We start from the raw sequence: 17514 nt of genomic DNA on the forward strand, positions 1-17514 counted from the left end.
TCCATTACGTAATAATTAATTTACATAGTGACTTTATATAAATAATCTATTATACATTAAAAATACTTATATTATTTAATACTACTCGAACGAGTCACCGTAACTCTCAACTCCCTTTTCCTCATCCACGTGCAAAATAGTAGATTATTCGTCGTTTTTGTCCAAAACCTCTTCTTGCCAAGCTCCGCCTAAAAAAGTCCATCCTGTTTTTTTAATCAAACCTTCTGTCATTCTTCTTTTTTTTATTCCCTGAATGTCTATTGACATTCTAAGTAGACAGTTATAATAAACTCACCCTTCAAACCGGAACACAACAATATTAACACGTTAACAGTGTAGCTATGATTATGGAGATAACTCCATAAGTGTAAACGCCAATTGGGGATAATATGTTTTGTTAGGTGTAAAAATGATATACATTATCATTGTTTTTTAATTTTAAGACCCCTTCATATGAAAAAAAACCATCTGGACGAATGAATCATCCGTGGGTCATACACGTATGACCCACGGATGGCGGTTGGCCAGATATCTAAAACAACGTAGAACAGACTTTTGCGGAACTGTGCGTAAAAATAGACGAGACCTTCCCCCTGATGTGGTCAACGTAACTCTAAAAAAGGGTGAAATTGCAGTAAAACAGAACAGTTTTTTAACTGTGTTGAAGTGGAAGGACCAACGCGATGTACTGGTTATGTCAACATGTCATAATCATGACATGCAAATGTCTACTGGATATAGACCGATTTTGAAGCCTAAAATAGTCATGGAGTATAATCGTGGAAAAAAGGCATTGATGTAGCAGACCAGCTCGCCAGCTACAATTCCCCTGTGCGCAAAACTTGCTTTTGGTATAAAAAAATTGCTGGAGATCTGATGTCAATTTGTGTGATTAACGCAGTATTGATATACAAGGACTTGAATGCACAAAGCAAAGTGACTGTGCTCAAAGGTCATGAAATAATAATTAAACAGTTACTGAGCCTTCAATTTCCTGCACCTTCTGATGGATTATCTACACCACAATGTTCTAGCCAGCCAGCTAGATCTTCTAGATCTAGCCATTCCCTCACAAAAATTCCAAGACGTGACCCAAAAAGAATCTTCAGGAAACGTTGCACTGGCTGTTACAAAGTTTTTATTGAAGAAGGCCGTACAGCAGCGGAATCAGCCCGCAAAGCAAAAAAAACTGATATGGAGTGTCTGGGGTGCCATAAAGCTTTCTGTCTGAATTGCTTTAACAGGTGCCATTAAAAATAAATACGAAAATTATAAAAATAATATAAAATCAATAAATTAGATTAACATATTATTGTTTTATTTTTGCCCAAAATACACGCGACCTTTTATAGTGAAAACTGGCAACCCTTATAAAAAGGTAATCGGGTTTTCACGTATATTTTTTCTTTAGTTCATTACTCACACGTGTAAGTTCATATAAGCATATTGGCTCATACGTGTACAGAGTTACAAACTTTAAACTTGGGAAGGGCTCATGCCCCATTGATGGGGCATTCACGTACGGTGAGTTGCTCAAAATGCCCCATCGATGGGGCATGCACTGTGAACGTGTTAAGTAATTCTGTTTTGCAGTAGAATATCTGATGAATGGGTGGTACCTACCCAGGTGATCTTGCACAAAGCCCCACCACCAGCAAAATAACAAATATATAATATCAAACTTGAATAGAATTTTATTGATCTGTAGAAAATACGTACTTTTGATTTGCGATTATATACAGATCATTCTTAGATAAATGATTTATAATATAAAGATCGCACTCATAAGAACTTTAAATACTTAATTTTAAATAGTTTAAATAGAAATAGTCCATAGTATTTATGATATTAGATGAGCATGAAAGTGCATAATAATTACCTTATTATAATTACATAATAAATACACCAGTAGAAGTAATAGACTTTATTATTTGTTAATTTCAATATCTTTAATATAATAACTTATGAGATATTTTAAATTTAATTAAAACAAAATATCATATATTCGACGACAATCGTTCAGTGCCCCTTTTTTATATAAAACTATTTTTTAACTTTTTTTAACAAACACTACCAATGACGTTCTGAAACCGATTATATTTTTATTAAATCAAATACAATATAAAAATATGTAATTGTTAAACATATTAAGTGAAGTGCATGAATAAGTATTTCACACATAGCATTTATTGTACGATCATCTATACCGTGTATAATGCAATCTACCGCTTTCTTACCAAAAGTATTACATGCATTTAGTAAATTATTTTTATCATAGAAATATTCATCTAAACAATCTCCTACCCTCATTCGTTTGTCAAGCATTTCTGTTGAAATGACACTGAAATTAGTTTCGGATGGAAAAGCTTTACGAAGTAGTGTTTGCCACTCTGACCAGCTATATAAAATAGTTTTTTGACTATTATACCATTTTTTAGCATTACCCGACAATTTAGATAAAGCAAAATGTACAATATGAGATTCACTCCACCCGTATATTTTTGCACACTCATTTACTTTCGATGGCCATAAATTAATAATATGTAATTGTTATACATATTAAGTGAAGTGCATGAATAAGTATTTCTTACATTCGGCCATTTTGACTATTAAGTTTGTCCTCAAACTTACTCCTACTCCACTATTTATAAGTTGGCACCACACCTCTCATTAATGATTATGCAAGCATTGACTACAAAGGTTAGCACCTCACCCCTCATCGCATATTGTGACCGTGTGAGACTTCCCAACCACCACAGTTCCAGTCGACTCCCACAATCATAAGGTTAACACCTCACCCCTCATCACATATTGTGACCGTGTGAGACTTCCCAACCACCACAGTTCCAGTCGACTCCCACAATCATAAGGTTAACACCTCACCCCTCATCACATATTGTGACCGTGTGAGACTTCCCAACCAAACTCAGTTCTCATTTATTTTGTTGGCATTTCACCCCTTTTCACAAGTGTGACCGTGTGAAACTTCCCAACAACAAATAATTCATCTTTACATCAATCATCTTATTTTTTTTTACTATTCATATGAATTCTATATTCTTCTTTTTAACTAATTTTCTTATCCAAATTTCAATAATATAATTTTAAAATTTCAAATCCAATTATGTAATTCACAATCATACTTTGTTATAATGCATATTTTCTTAAAGATGTTAAAATATAAATGAATATTTAAAAGTTAAATATTTTGTAAGAAAGCAAACTCTTCAGCTATATAAAAACTGTTACAATTTGTTTACAGTATACACCATTTACAATTAATATCATTTCATATTTACTAGAATATCTTTACGTATTTTACGAACGTCTTTAAGAAATTTCAACAAGTCTTCAGGCTCTGTAAAACGCGCGGCCGACGTACCAGCATTTATTGTACGATCATCTATACCGTGTATAATGCAATCTACCGCCTTCTTACCAAAAGTATTACATGCATTTAGTAAATTATTTTTATCATAGAAATATTCATCTAAACAATCTCCTACCCTCATTCGTTTGTCAAGCATTTCTGTTGAAATGACACCGAAATTCGTTTCGGATGGAAAAGCTTTACGAAGTAGTGTTTGCCACTCTGACCAGCCATATAAAATAGTTTTTTGACTTTTTTGATTATACCATTTTTTAGCATTACTCGACAATTTAGATAAAGCAAAATGTACAATATGAGATTCACTCCACCCGTATATTTTTGCACACTCATTTACATTCGATAGCCATAAATTAATAATATGTAATTGTTAAACATATTAAGTGAAGTGCATAAATAAGTATTTCTAACATACATAAGTTAGCTTTTCAAGCAGCTGTTTGAATATGTTATTTAAATTATTTAAATAATATTAATCTTTATTTTTCACGTTTTGATGACCAGCTGGTAATGAAAATTCAGATGTTGATATCGCTGCGCTTGGTAAATTGTTTAGCCAAGACTTAATCTCGCATTAAATTATAAATTTCAATTTTCCCTACTTCTAACCTGTTATCTATTTTGTCCAATTTTAAATATTAGTAGGTATTACGTAAGCTCTTGCAATAAGGTAAGAGTTATTAGTTATGAACTTTAATAATATTAAGAATTATTTTTCTTGTTTTTCTCCCGCGTAAGATAAAATTAAATGCTTAGGGGGTAATGAGCACCTCGTAATATTAAAGGAACTGCTGCATAATGCCGCTCTTTGGCTATTCATTACGCCCACTCGGGCGCGTCCTCCGCCACGCGCGCTGCTGAGGCCAGCGATTTCCCGGAATCCTTATTTCCGATTCCGAAATACTCAACGCAGTGATACCGAGAAATCTCAACGGGCGTTATTCTGGGGCAATGCCGTGTAAAACCCGAAACACGTAGCTTTCTAGCGAGGTGGCTCTGCCGTTATAAATAATCAGAATGCGTGAAAAGAAGTCGCTGACCCACGATTACCGCCATATTTATTTGTACCGGGAAGAAATAATTTTAGCTTACAAAAAGTTATCATAAAAAAAATCTAATTTAGTTTTTTTTTAGTTTAACACCTTTTTTGGATGCCATGTGTTTCGCCCCACCTCACTTTTTTAATTTAAAATAAAACGATAGAATCCGTATTAGGTAATGTATTAATCATTTCTATAACGGTCGATCGTTATCGTACACAGCAGGATATCAGGATTTTTGAATGCTCATTATTAAATTATTATAAAGAGGAAAATAAATAAAACAATCGAAATTAATTTTAAAATCTCATTTAATGACATGCCACGAAACATCTTAAGTCATACAACAATCGTTTGTATTCAGAAGTTCACACGAGTTTCTTGAACAGACATGTAAAGTCAATTTGAAACTATTTACAAACATTTAATAACTACCAGACGGATTAGTTCAGCGCGCTAGTACATTTATGAGATTAGTTACTACATCCTATTTCATTAGTCGTTTAAAATTAGCACGAGTTTATTTAAATAATCGTTTCACATAAATATTTTAACGATCAACAGTTTACTTAGAACATTCGTATCAACCAATTCATCTCGAATGTTGACTAAACTATATTTACTTAAATAATAGTAAATATTACAAAAGCATCACGTTGACTTCGTTAAAAAAAATGCAAAGTGTAAAAAAACTATAATATTTAGATCATTTAAATCAATCAGTCGAAAGCTTAACATAATTCTAGTATAAGGCAAGTATTACTAGATACACGACATTAAGATTTATAATTAGGTTTATACAATACAATTCAAAAATCAATCATAAGTATTACTACTATGTACATGATTACATTTTATTTGATCAATATTACATTTATAATATCAATTCAGTTGCCGTTTTGATTTCCAATAGCAGTTTAAAGCTTTCTTATAACTAATCAGATTTTAAACTTAACTCTATGGGCGATAGGATATTAAAATGGCATTACCCGTGTTACTAACACAGGATTACGTTACAAGTCACTCGAATGTGATTATAATTAAAGATTAGTTCATGTAATAAGCATCTACTATGATAGATGTGAGTTATCATTGATCATGGACGAATGCGTTAGGGTTACCACCTATAACAGTACGCAAGACAGTATCAGCAACAAATATATATCTGTTTTTTTTTGTTTCACATTTTAAATTTATTTATATCGAATTGACTTAATGACATAAAAATATTAATATTAAATTTAATGAAAACAATAAAATTAGCATAATAGTGTAGCCCTTATAAAAATTAAATACGCTTACGTCTATGATTAATTTGTTTCACTCGCAGTAGACACGTCCATGCAATAAATTCTCATTATCTTTTGATTCAATTCAAGTTTCTCTAAATATGATGCAATTTCAAATCTGTGTTGAAACGTATCGTGTACATTACTTGAATTAAATGTAAAAGCTATTACAATGAATAGCTATATAGTTGCAGAAAACAAAGAGTACCTACCACGCTTCTTTATATTTATTTGTAGGAGTATAAATACTTATTTATATAAAGTTTATTAAACAAACAAATAGTCAAATTTCATCTGGGGCGGCTAGTTCGAGGCACTAACAGTACCCGCGCCCAACTCGCATACAAATGCGATAGAGCGATAAACAAGGCAGCGTCGTATCACCATTTTCGTATTATCAGCCACATCTGTTCGAGAAGCAACCTCAAAATAATGTCCAGAAAGTATAACAACAAGTTCTAACGGCATTAAAATCATATCATATAGACAGAACAAGTCATATACATGATTTGTATAAGCACACATTATTTTTAAAGCGTTTTACATATCAATCTATATGAATAAAGCTATTTTGCGTTTTATATTTTTAACAATTTTTTTTAAGAATTTATAAAAAATTTAAACCGTTCCAAGACCAAAACACGCTATTTATAAAACTTTTATACCGGTCACATCATCACGCGTTATCCGTTAGACATCGTGACATAAAAACCTTTCAAAAAACGTAACGTGCTACGAGTTTATTATTATCTGTGCATGGAAATAAAACACAGCAATACGTGCAAACAATGCCAAAATTTAATATTATATATATATATATATAGAAATAAAAATAAGCCAATAATAATAAAATTCTAACATACCCACATAACAAAATCATTATTTTTTTCTACGTAATAAATCACAAGTTTATTTATTTCGTAGAATTTATATAAGCGAAATGAAGTATTATTATTCAAATATTTTAACTTTTCCACTACACTATCGCTTGATTTTTACCCCAACCCTCAAATAACTGACATTTGATCTTTCTAAAACATTATATATATATTGTATACTTGCTGTAAAATATACTTATCGATCTACTAAATATAAGTCATAATTCCAAAATTAACTGAGTAAATAGTAAAAATATTTGCCTTTTTAATTAAAATAATCGGTAAAAATCCGAGTAATTTATACGAAAGAATAATTTTATACGATCCATTAAACGTCTTACGGAAATAATATAACAAAGTCAATTTTGTAAAACCAAGAAAATTTTAGGCGCTTGTTATGATATAAATGTATAATCGAGTTATATATAAACCGCGACGAAGACGACGACGATTAAACGTATACAGATATATATTCTTTCTTCTCAATTCTGGAAATGCTAATCACACGAACCAGTTGATAGTTTGCGGGGACTGTTTATGTGAGCGCACCTTCTACGAAACGAAAGCGAGACAGCCGCTAGTGAGAAATGTGATTATCGTAATAACCTCTCGGAACCGGACCCTTTCCGATCTTCGTAAATAAGAATCATTGAAGTGCTCACTACTGACGGTGTTATCGATATTCTAAAAAACTAAATTTCCCAAATGACCTTTTAATCACTAGCGAGAAGCATTTTAAAAAGGGATTAGCGTTATCGATCCGACGTTCAAGCTTCTAAGAAGTCGCAGCGATTAGAACGTACGAAACAAAAATAACTAGTATTCGAAGTATCGATGGTACGAGACGCCTTTTATCTATGAACATGATAATTACATTAATATTTAAACACAGAGTTATAAGAACGTCTCATAGGCCATAGTATCATTTAATTAGTTATTTTTAGATTTTTTATCAGCACTCTTTTAAAACCTTTTATTCCCAATCTTCGTCGCTTGATGATCTCTGCGGTGATGATTGTTCGCCGGGCTCGGGTATGACGCTGGCCAAGGTGTGGAGAATCGAGCCGCCAGATCTTTCAGCGCCAGATATCCCTCGACGACGCATCGAAAGTTTGGCGTGTAGATCCGCCATTAGATCTCCGCCGACTGGCTGTTTGGAGCCCTGCCAATAATACATTTTTGATTAAAATAATTGAAAAAAAAAATGTTATTTTTGTATAACAGATTTTCTGTTCCTAAAATGATATTTTAAACAACTTATATGGCCGATTGTAAAACATTTTCATTCATGTACTTAAAAAAAATTAAGATCAATCTCCATTCTATTTTATCTCTAGTGGTAAGTTGATAACCAGAGTTCGAGTTTAACAGATACGCTGAACTAAGGAGACGTTAATATTACTATATAAATGTATTGTTATTCAGTGTGTGATTTCTCTTGAATGTATCGTATGATATAAGGTCAATGGCAGGCGTAATCAATAAGTGATAACAATTCATTATAATTATTGTAAATATAAAAATAAATAATTCCAAGAATTTGTAATCAACATAAATTGTAATTGACATGCAATATAGCAAATTGGACAAAAATCGTATCAGCAAAATTAATAATGTTAAAATAATAATTTTCACAAATAAGATTTATAATGTATTTGCGAATCTTACACTTAACCGTTATCTGTACCAACTTATGACGGTCGACTAAAATTTTCCGATTGATACGACCCGTAGAGGTCACGACGAGAGAGCTTCCTTATAAGGTTTTGTTGTTCGAATGTGTTCAAACTCACACGGATCCCAATATCGCTGTCTCTTTCATACGAGCAGCAGGATAAAGCTCAATTGAATAATTCAAGTAATAAACATTTGGGACTGAACCAGCTCTTCCTTTTTAAGGCCAACTCGCTGGTATTTCAACGAGCGCTTACCGAGAAGCAAGCGAGCCGGAAAAAATAAGAGAGCAAGAGGCATTCTACGTAGTGCAAAATTTAAATTCTTCCAATGTCATGATCATACCGGAGATGCATCGTCTGGGCTCTCGAAAGAACTGCTTTGGTTACACGAATTGTTACGCGCGTCATTAATGTTAGGCTCGATTATTGCAAACGATTAAAGAGACATCAATACAATAACAATACTTCTAAGAATATAACATAACAGCAAACTGAACTTACTATTTACTATTTAAATGTTTAATACAGCAATTAATTTACGGGTACAGCCACGTGATACATTATTTATTTTTACAATTGATAATCTAAAAAAATGTATATTGTTCGTTGACTTGTTTGTTGACTTATAAATTAAATAAAAATAATTATTTAGGTACTGAATAAAGTAACTGAGCTGAGATGTTTCGAATATTCTAAGTAGAATCTACATAGCGAACCAGTTCCTGCTTAGTCTATACTTTAATGTTTTACAATTTTTATTGAAAAATGCTTATTGTGATTTAAAGTTTTTTTTACACGAACCATAAATATACGTATTAATAGCTATGTACATCTATTCCTCGCAGTATTTAAACATAAATACAAATTTAAAACATAGTATTGTCATCAATATAATTCGAAATTGTATGATATCTAAAGAATATCTTTTCTAGATACCCAGCAGTTTTTGTTATACCTATACCCCATTTAAAAATATAAAAGTTCTTCAATGCACGTGACTTATAAATGAAATAGTTAATTCGATTCGGTATAAAAGTGTGTATTTTTTTGTTAATAGGATATTGTGTGGCGCACTGGTTATTCAGAGTGGGATCAGTTGCATTGAATGGAACAATGAGCGTTCAACCTGGCTCCGAGGTGCCGGGCACTAGTTCAGTGTGGAGCGTGAATTCAAAGGAATTCCAAATAATCGATCAGCTTTAGAAAATACTTCAGTAGACGGCTTTGCCTTCTTTGTATTAGTTTTGTTCGCATTCCAATCATGAGTAATGCTTATCTGCGCATTACACAAATCGAATTAAGAAAATTTTTCGTATTTGATAAAAGCGACGAAAACACAGTGATATTTTTTTTTAGTTATAATGTTGTTGAGTAAAACCTTTTTAGAGATTTTAAGACAAATTTACACAAAAATCCAGTTAAATAGGTTTCATACATCGTTTGTCTGTGTCTGTGTGGGTAGTTTTAAATTTAATTAACTACGCACGCAACGTGCCAAAGGTTTTCGGTTCCAATTCTTAATAAATGAAATATCGGTAATGACATATACAAATATTATGACAGAACACGATTTTACAAAAGAAAGAATAACGGTTTGTGACCCGATCAATTTGTCAAACCAATACTACCTAACAATAATTGTCAGTAGATCTTACGAAACGCCCTACGATTTTTGCGCAGTTTTAAAATAAAATATTTTGAAAGAAAAATATTAGAGAAACAGTAACCGGAATACCAGTTTATAACGTATAAATACTCATAATCAAAATTTTAAAATGACCAAAATATTTTAATTATTTTTCGGCTTCGTGTAAGCCCGGATTTACCACCCACTCATCAACCTTAAAACAGCAATACTGAATAATGTTGCATTTCGTTTTGAAGGATGAGTGAGCCAGTGTCACTAGGGACGTAACATCTTCGTTCCCAAGGTGACAAGTTGAGGAGGTTAGTGACGCGTGGCGATGTAAGTAATGGTTAATAGTTCTTACAATGCCAATGTCTATGGTGGCCCATTTGCCCGGCCGCCTACGTATGAAATAAAAAAAAAATATTTCGTTAACTAAAACAAAATGACTGCTGTAAGTTTGTCTCTTTATAATATTAGTAGAAAAAGTTTCATTTAACATTTGGTATGGATAACATAACAAAAATAATAGCTCAGGACTATTTCGGTTTCTTTTTCTGGTAACACATTTAAAAAAAAAACATTTTGCTATCTAATCCCTCGAGTTCTTGTGTAGAGACGTCTTCAGCGAACGATTTATAAAAACAATGAAACGTGTTTCCGTGTGTCCGAATGAAACTCACACATTCCCGGGAAACGAGCGACAAAAGGTTGCTTGCGAGAAATGTGGTGATGAGTTGAAGTCGTCAATTCCGTTTATCGGTAAGCCGATCGACGTGCACCTTTCGTTTGATATTCAAGTACGTGCAGAATTGTTTATGGCTAGCTAAATATTTACTTATAAAGTTATATTTCGTCAATATTATGTGCTCAATATCGCTAAATGAATAAATAAATTTACATATATATGCCAAGATGAAGAAGGCCTAGTGGTTACAATACGTGAACCTTAACCGATAAGCTTCAAGCCCAGGTAAGTATCACTGAATTTTCATGTACTTCATTTGTGTTTATAATTCATCTCATATTCGGTATAATCATCAACAAACCACTTGTGAACCGTGTACTAGAATAAGCTTCAAACACTTATTGACAGCCTGTTGCATTTTTAATTCTTATTTTAATTTCAAAATAGAAAATGAGAATGATGTAATCAAGTATGGTTATAAACGGTCTTAAATAAAAGTCTACCTTTAATCTAAGTGTTATTTAATTAGTGGCAAGTTCTAAATATATTTTTTTTGTTGGATTTTGTTATTTTTCTGAGATTATAACATATCGATATAGAATGTACATTTAAACACTATTTTACATAATATATATACATTTCAGCCGAGATGGCCCTGTGGTAAGAACGCGTGAATCTTAACCGATGATCGTGGGTTCAAACCCGGGCAAGCACCACTGAATTTTCATGTGCTTAATTTGTGATTATAATTCATCTCGTGCTTTACGGTGAAGGAAAACATCGTGAGGAAACCTGCATGTGTCTAATTTCACTGAAATTCTGCCACATGTGAATTCTACCAACCCGCATTGGAGCAGCGTGGTGGAATAAGCTCCAAACCTTCTCCTCAAAAAGAGGAGAGGAGGCCTTTAACCCAGCAGTGGGACATTCACAGGCTGTTACGGATATAATTTTCCAGCTACCCTCCGCTGCATACATATGTACATCTTGCGGATAAAAACAAAATCTACTTCGCCGAAACGTCAACGCATCCGCCGTGTGCTTACGATTCCAGCATCTTATTAAAAACCGGTCAAGTGTGAATTGTTTTCACGAGCCAACCGATGTCATTGTAATAATTATTTTTTTTAAATTAACAATATAAAAAAAAAATCCATACGAGTAAAAACTAAAATCGAGTACCTACCTACAAAATATAACTTCCAGATAAAAATATGCAAAAGGCTTTTGATGAGTCAGCCGGCGGTGAGTCGTAGAGGGCAACTTTTATCAATCTTGATAAATTTTTAATTACGTTTATGCGTTGTATGATAAATTACGCAATTAAATTTCTATTAATTTAATAAATTAAATCAATTAAATTGTTAGTGCTAAAACTTTTAACGAAGACGAGATACGATCATGTTTTGCATTCAAGTTCCCCATAATGTAATACGAACGCATCAGACTTTCCAGTAAACGCCGATCTTTCATCCATCGAATAGTTGAAACGGCAGTTGTTTTATTTTAATTGAATGGCGAACTCTTTTTACGCTTAACACGTGTAACGTAACAAACAATGGGAAGTGATACTATTATCAATGTGCTATCATATCCATTATACTAGAGTTTCTGAGAAGCCGAACAGCGTACAATTATCGCGGTTTCCTTGAACCGACCGTTGTGATCGTAATTACATGTAGACTGATGAATTCGTTGTTTTGTACCAGGAATAGAAGTTTCATAAAAAAAAAATAACAATGATCAAACAACAAGAAACATTACATCAACAGTTTAATATTATAATCTTGAATACCGAGAATAATACAAAATTGATAAATATCGATTATTTAACGAAATAGAAGTATGCGAGTTTTATTAAATGTAACAAAGTTTGACGAGCCGGTTGGCGTGATTGGTAGAACACTTGCCTTTCACGCCAAAGGTTGTGGGTTCGATTCCCACCCAGGACAGACATTTGTGTGCATGAACATGTCTGTTTGTCCTGAGTCTGGGTGTAATTATCTATATAAGTATGTATTTACAAAAGAAAAGTAGTATATGTAGTATATCAGTTGTCTGGTTTCCATAGCACAAGCTTTGTACAAGCTTAATTTGGCATCATATGGCCGTGTGTGAAAAATGTCCTAGGATATTATTATTATTAAACATTGCTTATAAATGTCATTGGAACAAAAAAAATCGAACACGTACACATTTGCATATCTGACTAATACATAATATTAAACGCGCACCGCCGATGTTATTCAGAGTTGAATAGAGTTTACAGATTTCGCCGAATCCTTAATGTTCTTGAGATAAAAAATTAAATATATTTAGAAGCGAATCACATTATAAATTATCTTATCCAAAACTTGAACGATTTGAATGTTAATTAGTGTTTCAATGAACAATTGTAGATTTTTCTACATAACAAACGATGTTAGACGACTTCGATATATTAAGAACGTACGTAGATTGTGTTTTATATATTACATTTTACAGTCTTATTAAAACGATAAAAATAGTGAGCCCGGGGAGATACGTTTATCATGTAGATAAACTATCACGTTGTGATAATAACAGAATAGATTGCGCAACACATAGATGAGCATCGTCAGCAGATTCTGAACGAGAATTGAACATTATTATCAAATGTAATAATTATAGTTTTTCATATTTAATAGTTATGGGATAAAAAATGCTGTTTTAGATATATATAAATAAAATATTAATATCCACTTTTATGTAATCTTTTTTTTTTATATATAAATATAAACAAAAAGTCTATAACGGAAATGTAATAACGCAACAGTAGCATAATACAAATACTATTGTTTAAATGAAAAAGAGAATTTATTAATTACCTTTGTCGAAGTAGATTCAACAGCCGACTTGAGTTTGGCGCGACCCACGCCGCCCGCTTGTCGTATTGCTGCCATGAGGCTGGAGTGCGCGTCGCCGGCGGCAGGTGCGGGCGGTGCAGAGCTTTGCGAGCGCTCGACCCTGATGGAAATTTAACAATATCAAAATATCATAAAATTAAAACTAAATATTTAATATATTTGGGATAATATTGTTGTTATTGTATGACTTTCAATCTAAACCTTTCTCTTAAATAAATGTCACCCAGTAACTGCACAGCAAAAACACGATATCAATACAAATATTATAAATCCGAAAGTAAGTCTGTTTGTCTGTTACGCTTTCACCACGGCTAAACCACCGAACCGATTTCAATAAAAATAATTTGATATAAAGCTAGCTTGAACTCCAAGGAAAGACAGGATACTTTTTTATACCTATCACCAAACCCTGTTTTTGGACTGTCTACATCTATGGTTTCAGAAAAACTTACTCACCATCAACATAACAAAAACAAATTATATAATATTTAGCTCCAAAAATTAAAAAAATCGATAAGCACCAGCCTTTATGCATCAATAATAATAAACCATAAACGAGAGTTCATTCAGAAAAGTATTTGCGATTACATATAGATAACCTCCTTTCATGGGACATACATATAAATAAATTATGTTTAAAAATATCAAATTTAATAGCTAGACTTCGAGGTAATATTCGATGTTTTCCGAAATCTGTACGATATCTTATATATAATTCAATGGTTAAACCTCACCTTGAATATTTGATTGAAACATGGGGAACTTCTGCAAGTTACTAATTTAAAAATATACAAATAAAACGAAACAAAATCATAAAACTACTTTTTCACTATAATTATCGATCTCCTACTAAAAAAAGTGTATAACGAAACGGGGTTGATGACAATGTCCCAAATATATAAATATAACACGTGTCTATTAGTGCAAAGATTCTGAACAAAAAACATAAACACAAAACTATTGTTCACAAAAATAGGACAAACATAGAAATCGATAACTAAACGGATAAATAATGTAAGTCTCATACGACCAAGAACCAACTACGGTAAAAAAAGCATATTGTATGAAGGAGCACGGTTATACAACGAACTACATAAGAGCATTAAGGATATTCAGTCTTTAACTTTATACAAAAAAAAAAACCCTAAAACACCACATCTTAAAACAGTTCTCTAGGCACTGAAGTATTTGCATTTGTTATAAATTTGTTTTAAGAGTTTAATTTAATATTATCAACAACAAATTTTCTATATTTTTATTTGATTATTGTATTTTTCTTACAAAATTTTAATGTATAAATTAGTTAAAGAAAATAATATCAAATCCATCCAGCTTCCAATTGCTATAACACAAACGATACATAATATTGCATCTTGTTTTGTCATACCCACATTATTTTAAGTGAAGAGTCAATTTGTTGTTCTTTATTTTTGTGTACCGCCCGTATGTTGTATATATAATATTTAAGTATGTTAATCTTGTTTTCTCAAATATTTAAAGTGCCATAAGCCCCTCACCTAACACGCGGGCGAAAACTAGTATTATTTAATAACATTTAAGTATGACTTTGACGTATTTTCTTTTGCAAATTAGTATTGGCTTCAAATGAATGTTTGTGTTCTGTTATTAAAGTAAAATACTGGAAACTAATATTGTTATTAAATGAAACATATAAAACAGTTTTGAAAAAAGCAAATATATTTCTTCAAAGCGACACGAGCAGATGAAGTTGCTAATTAAATGGAGTCTGACTGCGCTTCGAAGCAATGCATTTGAAATGCAAACAGAATTACTTCTTGGGAATGACATTCTTGCATCTAAAACTGTATAAAGAATTTTGAGAATATATGCGTCTTTGATGACATTTTCCGTGCTGCAAGAAATGGCAATAAAGAGTGCCATATACATATTATGTGAATTTGAAATTGCATTCTCTTATAAAATGGTAAAACGAAGCATATTAAAAGTATTATCATACTAAACGTAACAAAGAATAATGAACAAAAATCAGAGACAATAAGACAACACAATATTGCAATATCATGTTTAAATATATGCGGGACGAGTGTGATACTCAGAAATCGATATAATTAATTTAGTAAACAAAGCGAAGGTCGCTTGTGACACCTCGTGAACTAGTATTTAAACAATTGGCAAATACCGTTTATGATTCATGCGGGTAGATTTAGTTTTTTTACTGGCATATGTATGATTCTGTACAATCGGGATCTCATTAGGCCGTGCAGAGGGTCCTTGGGCATCTTACGTTTGGGGCCCAAGGTTGCCGCGTTTCGGCATTTCGATTACCTATTTGATTATTATAAAACTAAAGGTAGTTTGGATACTAATTAATTTTATGCATGCCATGACATGTATCGTAAGACAAAGTACAGTAATATTACCATAACTACGTCTCGATATTTGGGTCGTTTAAAGATGTGTCTTCACCTTCTAAGTCGGGCCTCTTTTCTCGGGCCTGTTGTCGGGCGAAATCCTTGAACTCCATTTCATCAAACAAACGTTACGTGCCAAATAAATGAATACAATGTTAATACGTAGTTTTAAAATGACTACGTTCACGATTTAATAAAATCATTTTATTAATAAAAAAAGTATTTTATGAGAAAATTACAAGGAACGTTTTTTTTAAGCAAGTCCATTGTTGAAGTTGAAAGTGAATTGAATTTAATAAGTTTTTTTAAAACTACCGACTATGTATAGATTTGACCTTCATAAGGTATCGATCAAAGCTAGTTAGCTAACAGGCTGCGATGTTTTTCATTCTGTCTCGTTTTATACTGTTAGTCACGATGCTGATGGCGCATAAATCGATTAACCGTTACGTACTATCACGGTCCTACTGACTTAATGCTCCCGAGAACTTGTACTGCCGACGTTTAGACGTCTGGATTTATGTAACACTGTACGATTTATGCGATACAAGGGTTTGTATACGATTCAAAACATCAATAAATTGCAATTTGCGGGAAGAACGAGGGTGATTTAGAGAACCTTATAAATGAAATCAAATTCTATTGCTTCGTTTGTCCAGTGAATACCTTATCAAGCAGTAGACACCATGGTGCTCAGTTCAAGCCCTATTGGGCCGATATAAAGTTATTGGGTTTTTATGTCAAAAAAATCTTAGTGGGACCCTTAAATTTTAAAAAAACAGGTTAAGCAGTCGGTCACGCTGCTGAGGTCTTTCCGATCGTGTCAGATTGCGTCCTATGTTTATCCTACGTTTGGCATACTTGTGCAATATAAGATCATACTTATTTAAAATTGCTATTTATATTCTGTAATGAAATGAACTTTTAGCTCGTAACTTAATGTGGGAAAAGTTCAGATAATATAAAACTATATAGTAAGTATCGTACAATCAAATTACTAGAATTTGAACAGGATTCGATACACGACAAAAGGACGTCCCGTCCGCAGCTCGATATGATAGACCTGACCTATCTCGTTGCGGACGTCCTGCAGCATTCTTTATTTGGTGATTATTAGGTAATATCTATTTCAACAAGAAAGATATTACCGTCACAGCAGTCAAATAAAGCACTAATTTTTATTTATTTTAAAGTCTTCACCAATTGGTTGCAGTTAAATAAAAAACGTTTTTGTGAAATAACACAATTATTATTTAATTTTATAAATACCTGAGAGATAATTTATTTTTTGCTAGTGCACGGTAAACGTTTAAAAATTCAAAAATACATATGGAGATTTCAATTATTAAACGTTTCAGGGAATAGAGGCGAGGCAATCTTCCATAAGCTTAGAGCCTACGTACCAAATCCGCTCCTGCATACACGATAAAGTACGTTTATAAGTTAATACATTTTTGAAATGTTATGTCAATGTACTCGGAAATACATTTCACGGTCGTTTTAAGCTAATTATAAAATCATAACAGTTATTAAAAACATTGTATAGTAAAAGATTTGTAGATCTGTGAAATGCTTACAGAAAAGTATATGAATATAAAAAGTAGGGTAGTCCGAAAATAAGCAGTGGGGAATAGACGAGTTATGGCCTCC

The 17514-nt window shown here is 32.4% G+C and overlaps 1 protein-coding gene across 2 annotated transcripts in view; it reads right to left on the minus strand.

The window, feature by feature from the left end:
* Nucleotides 1-4721: 4721 nt before the first annotated feature.
* LOC126770443 (WASH complex subunit 1) overlaps nucleotides 4722-17514 on the minus strand; it is a 31346-nt gene continuing 18553 nt past the window's right edge. For both annotated transcript variants that reach the window (XM_050489818.1, XM_050489817.1), the window contains exons 5-6: nucleotides 13433-13571; nucleotides 4722-7757 (exon numbers count right to left, since the gene is read on the minus strand). In XM_050489818.1, the coding sequence (XP_050345775.1) occupies nucleotides 7569-7757; nucleotides 13433-13571 (328 nt within the window). In that variant the 3' untranslated portion in view covers nucleotides 4722-7568. The remainder of the gene's footprint in view (nucleotides 7758-13432; nucleotides 13572-17514) is intronic.

This window comes from Nymphalis io, chromosome 9, assembly GCF_905147045.1.
Source record: "Nymphalis io chromosome 9, ilAglIoxx1.1, whole genome shotgun sequence".
Taxonomy (NCBI): Eukaryota; Metazoa; Arthropoda; class Insecta; order Lepidoptera; family Nymphalidae; genus Nymphalis; species Nymphalis io.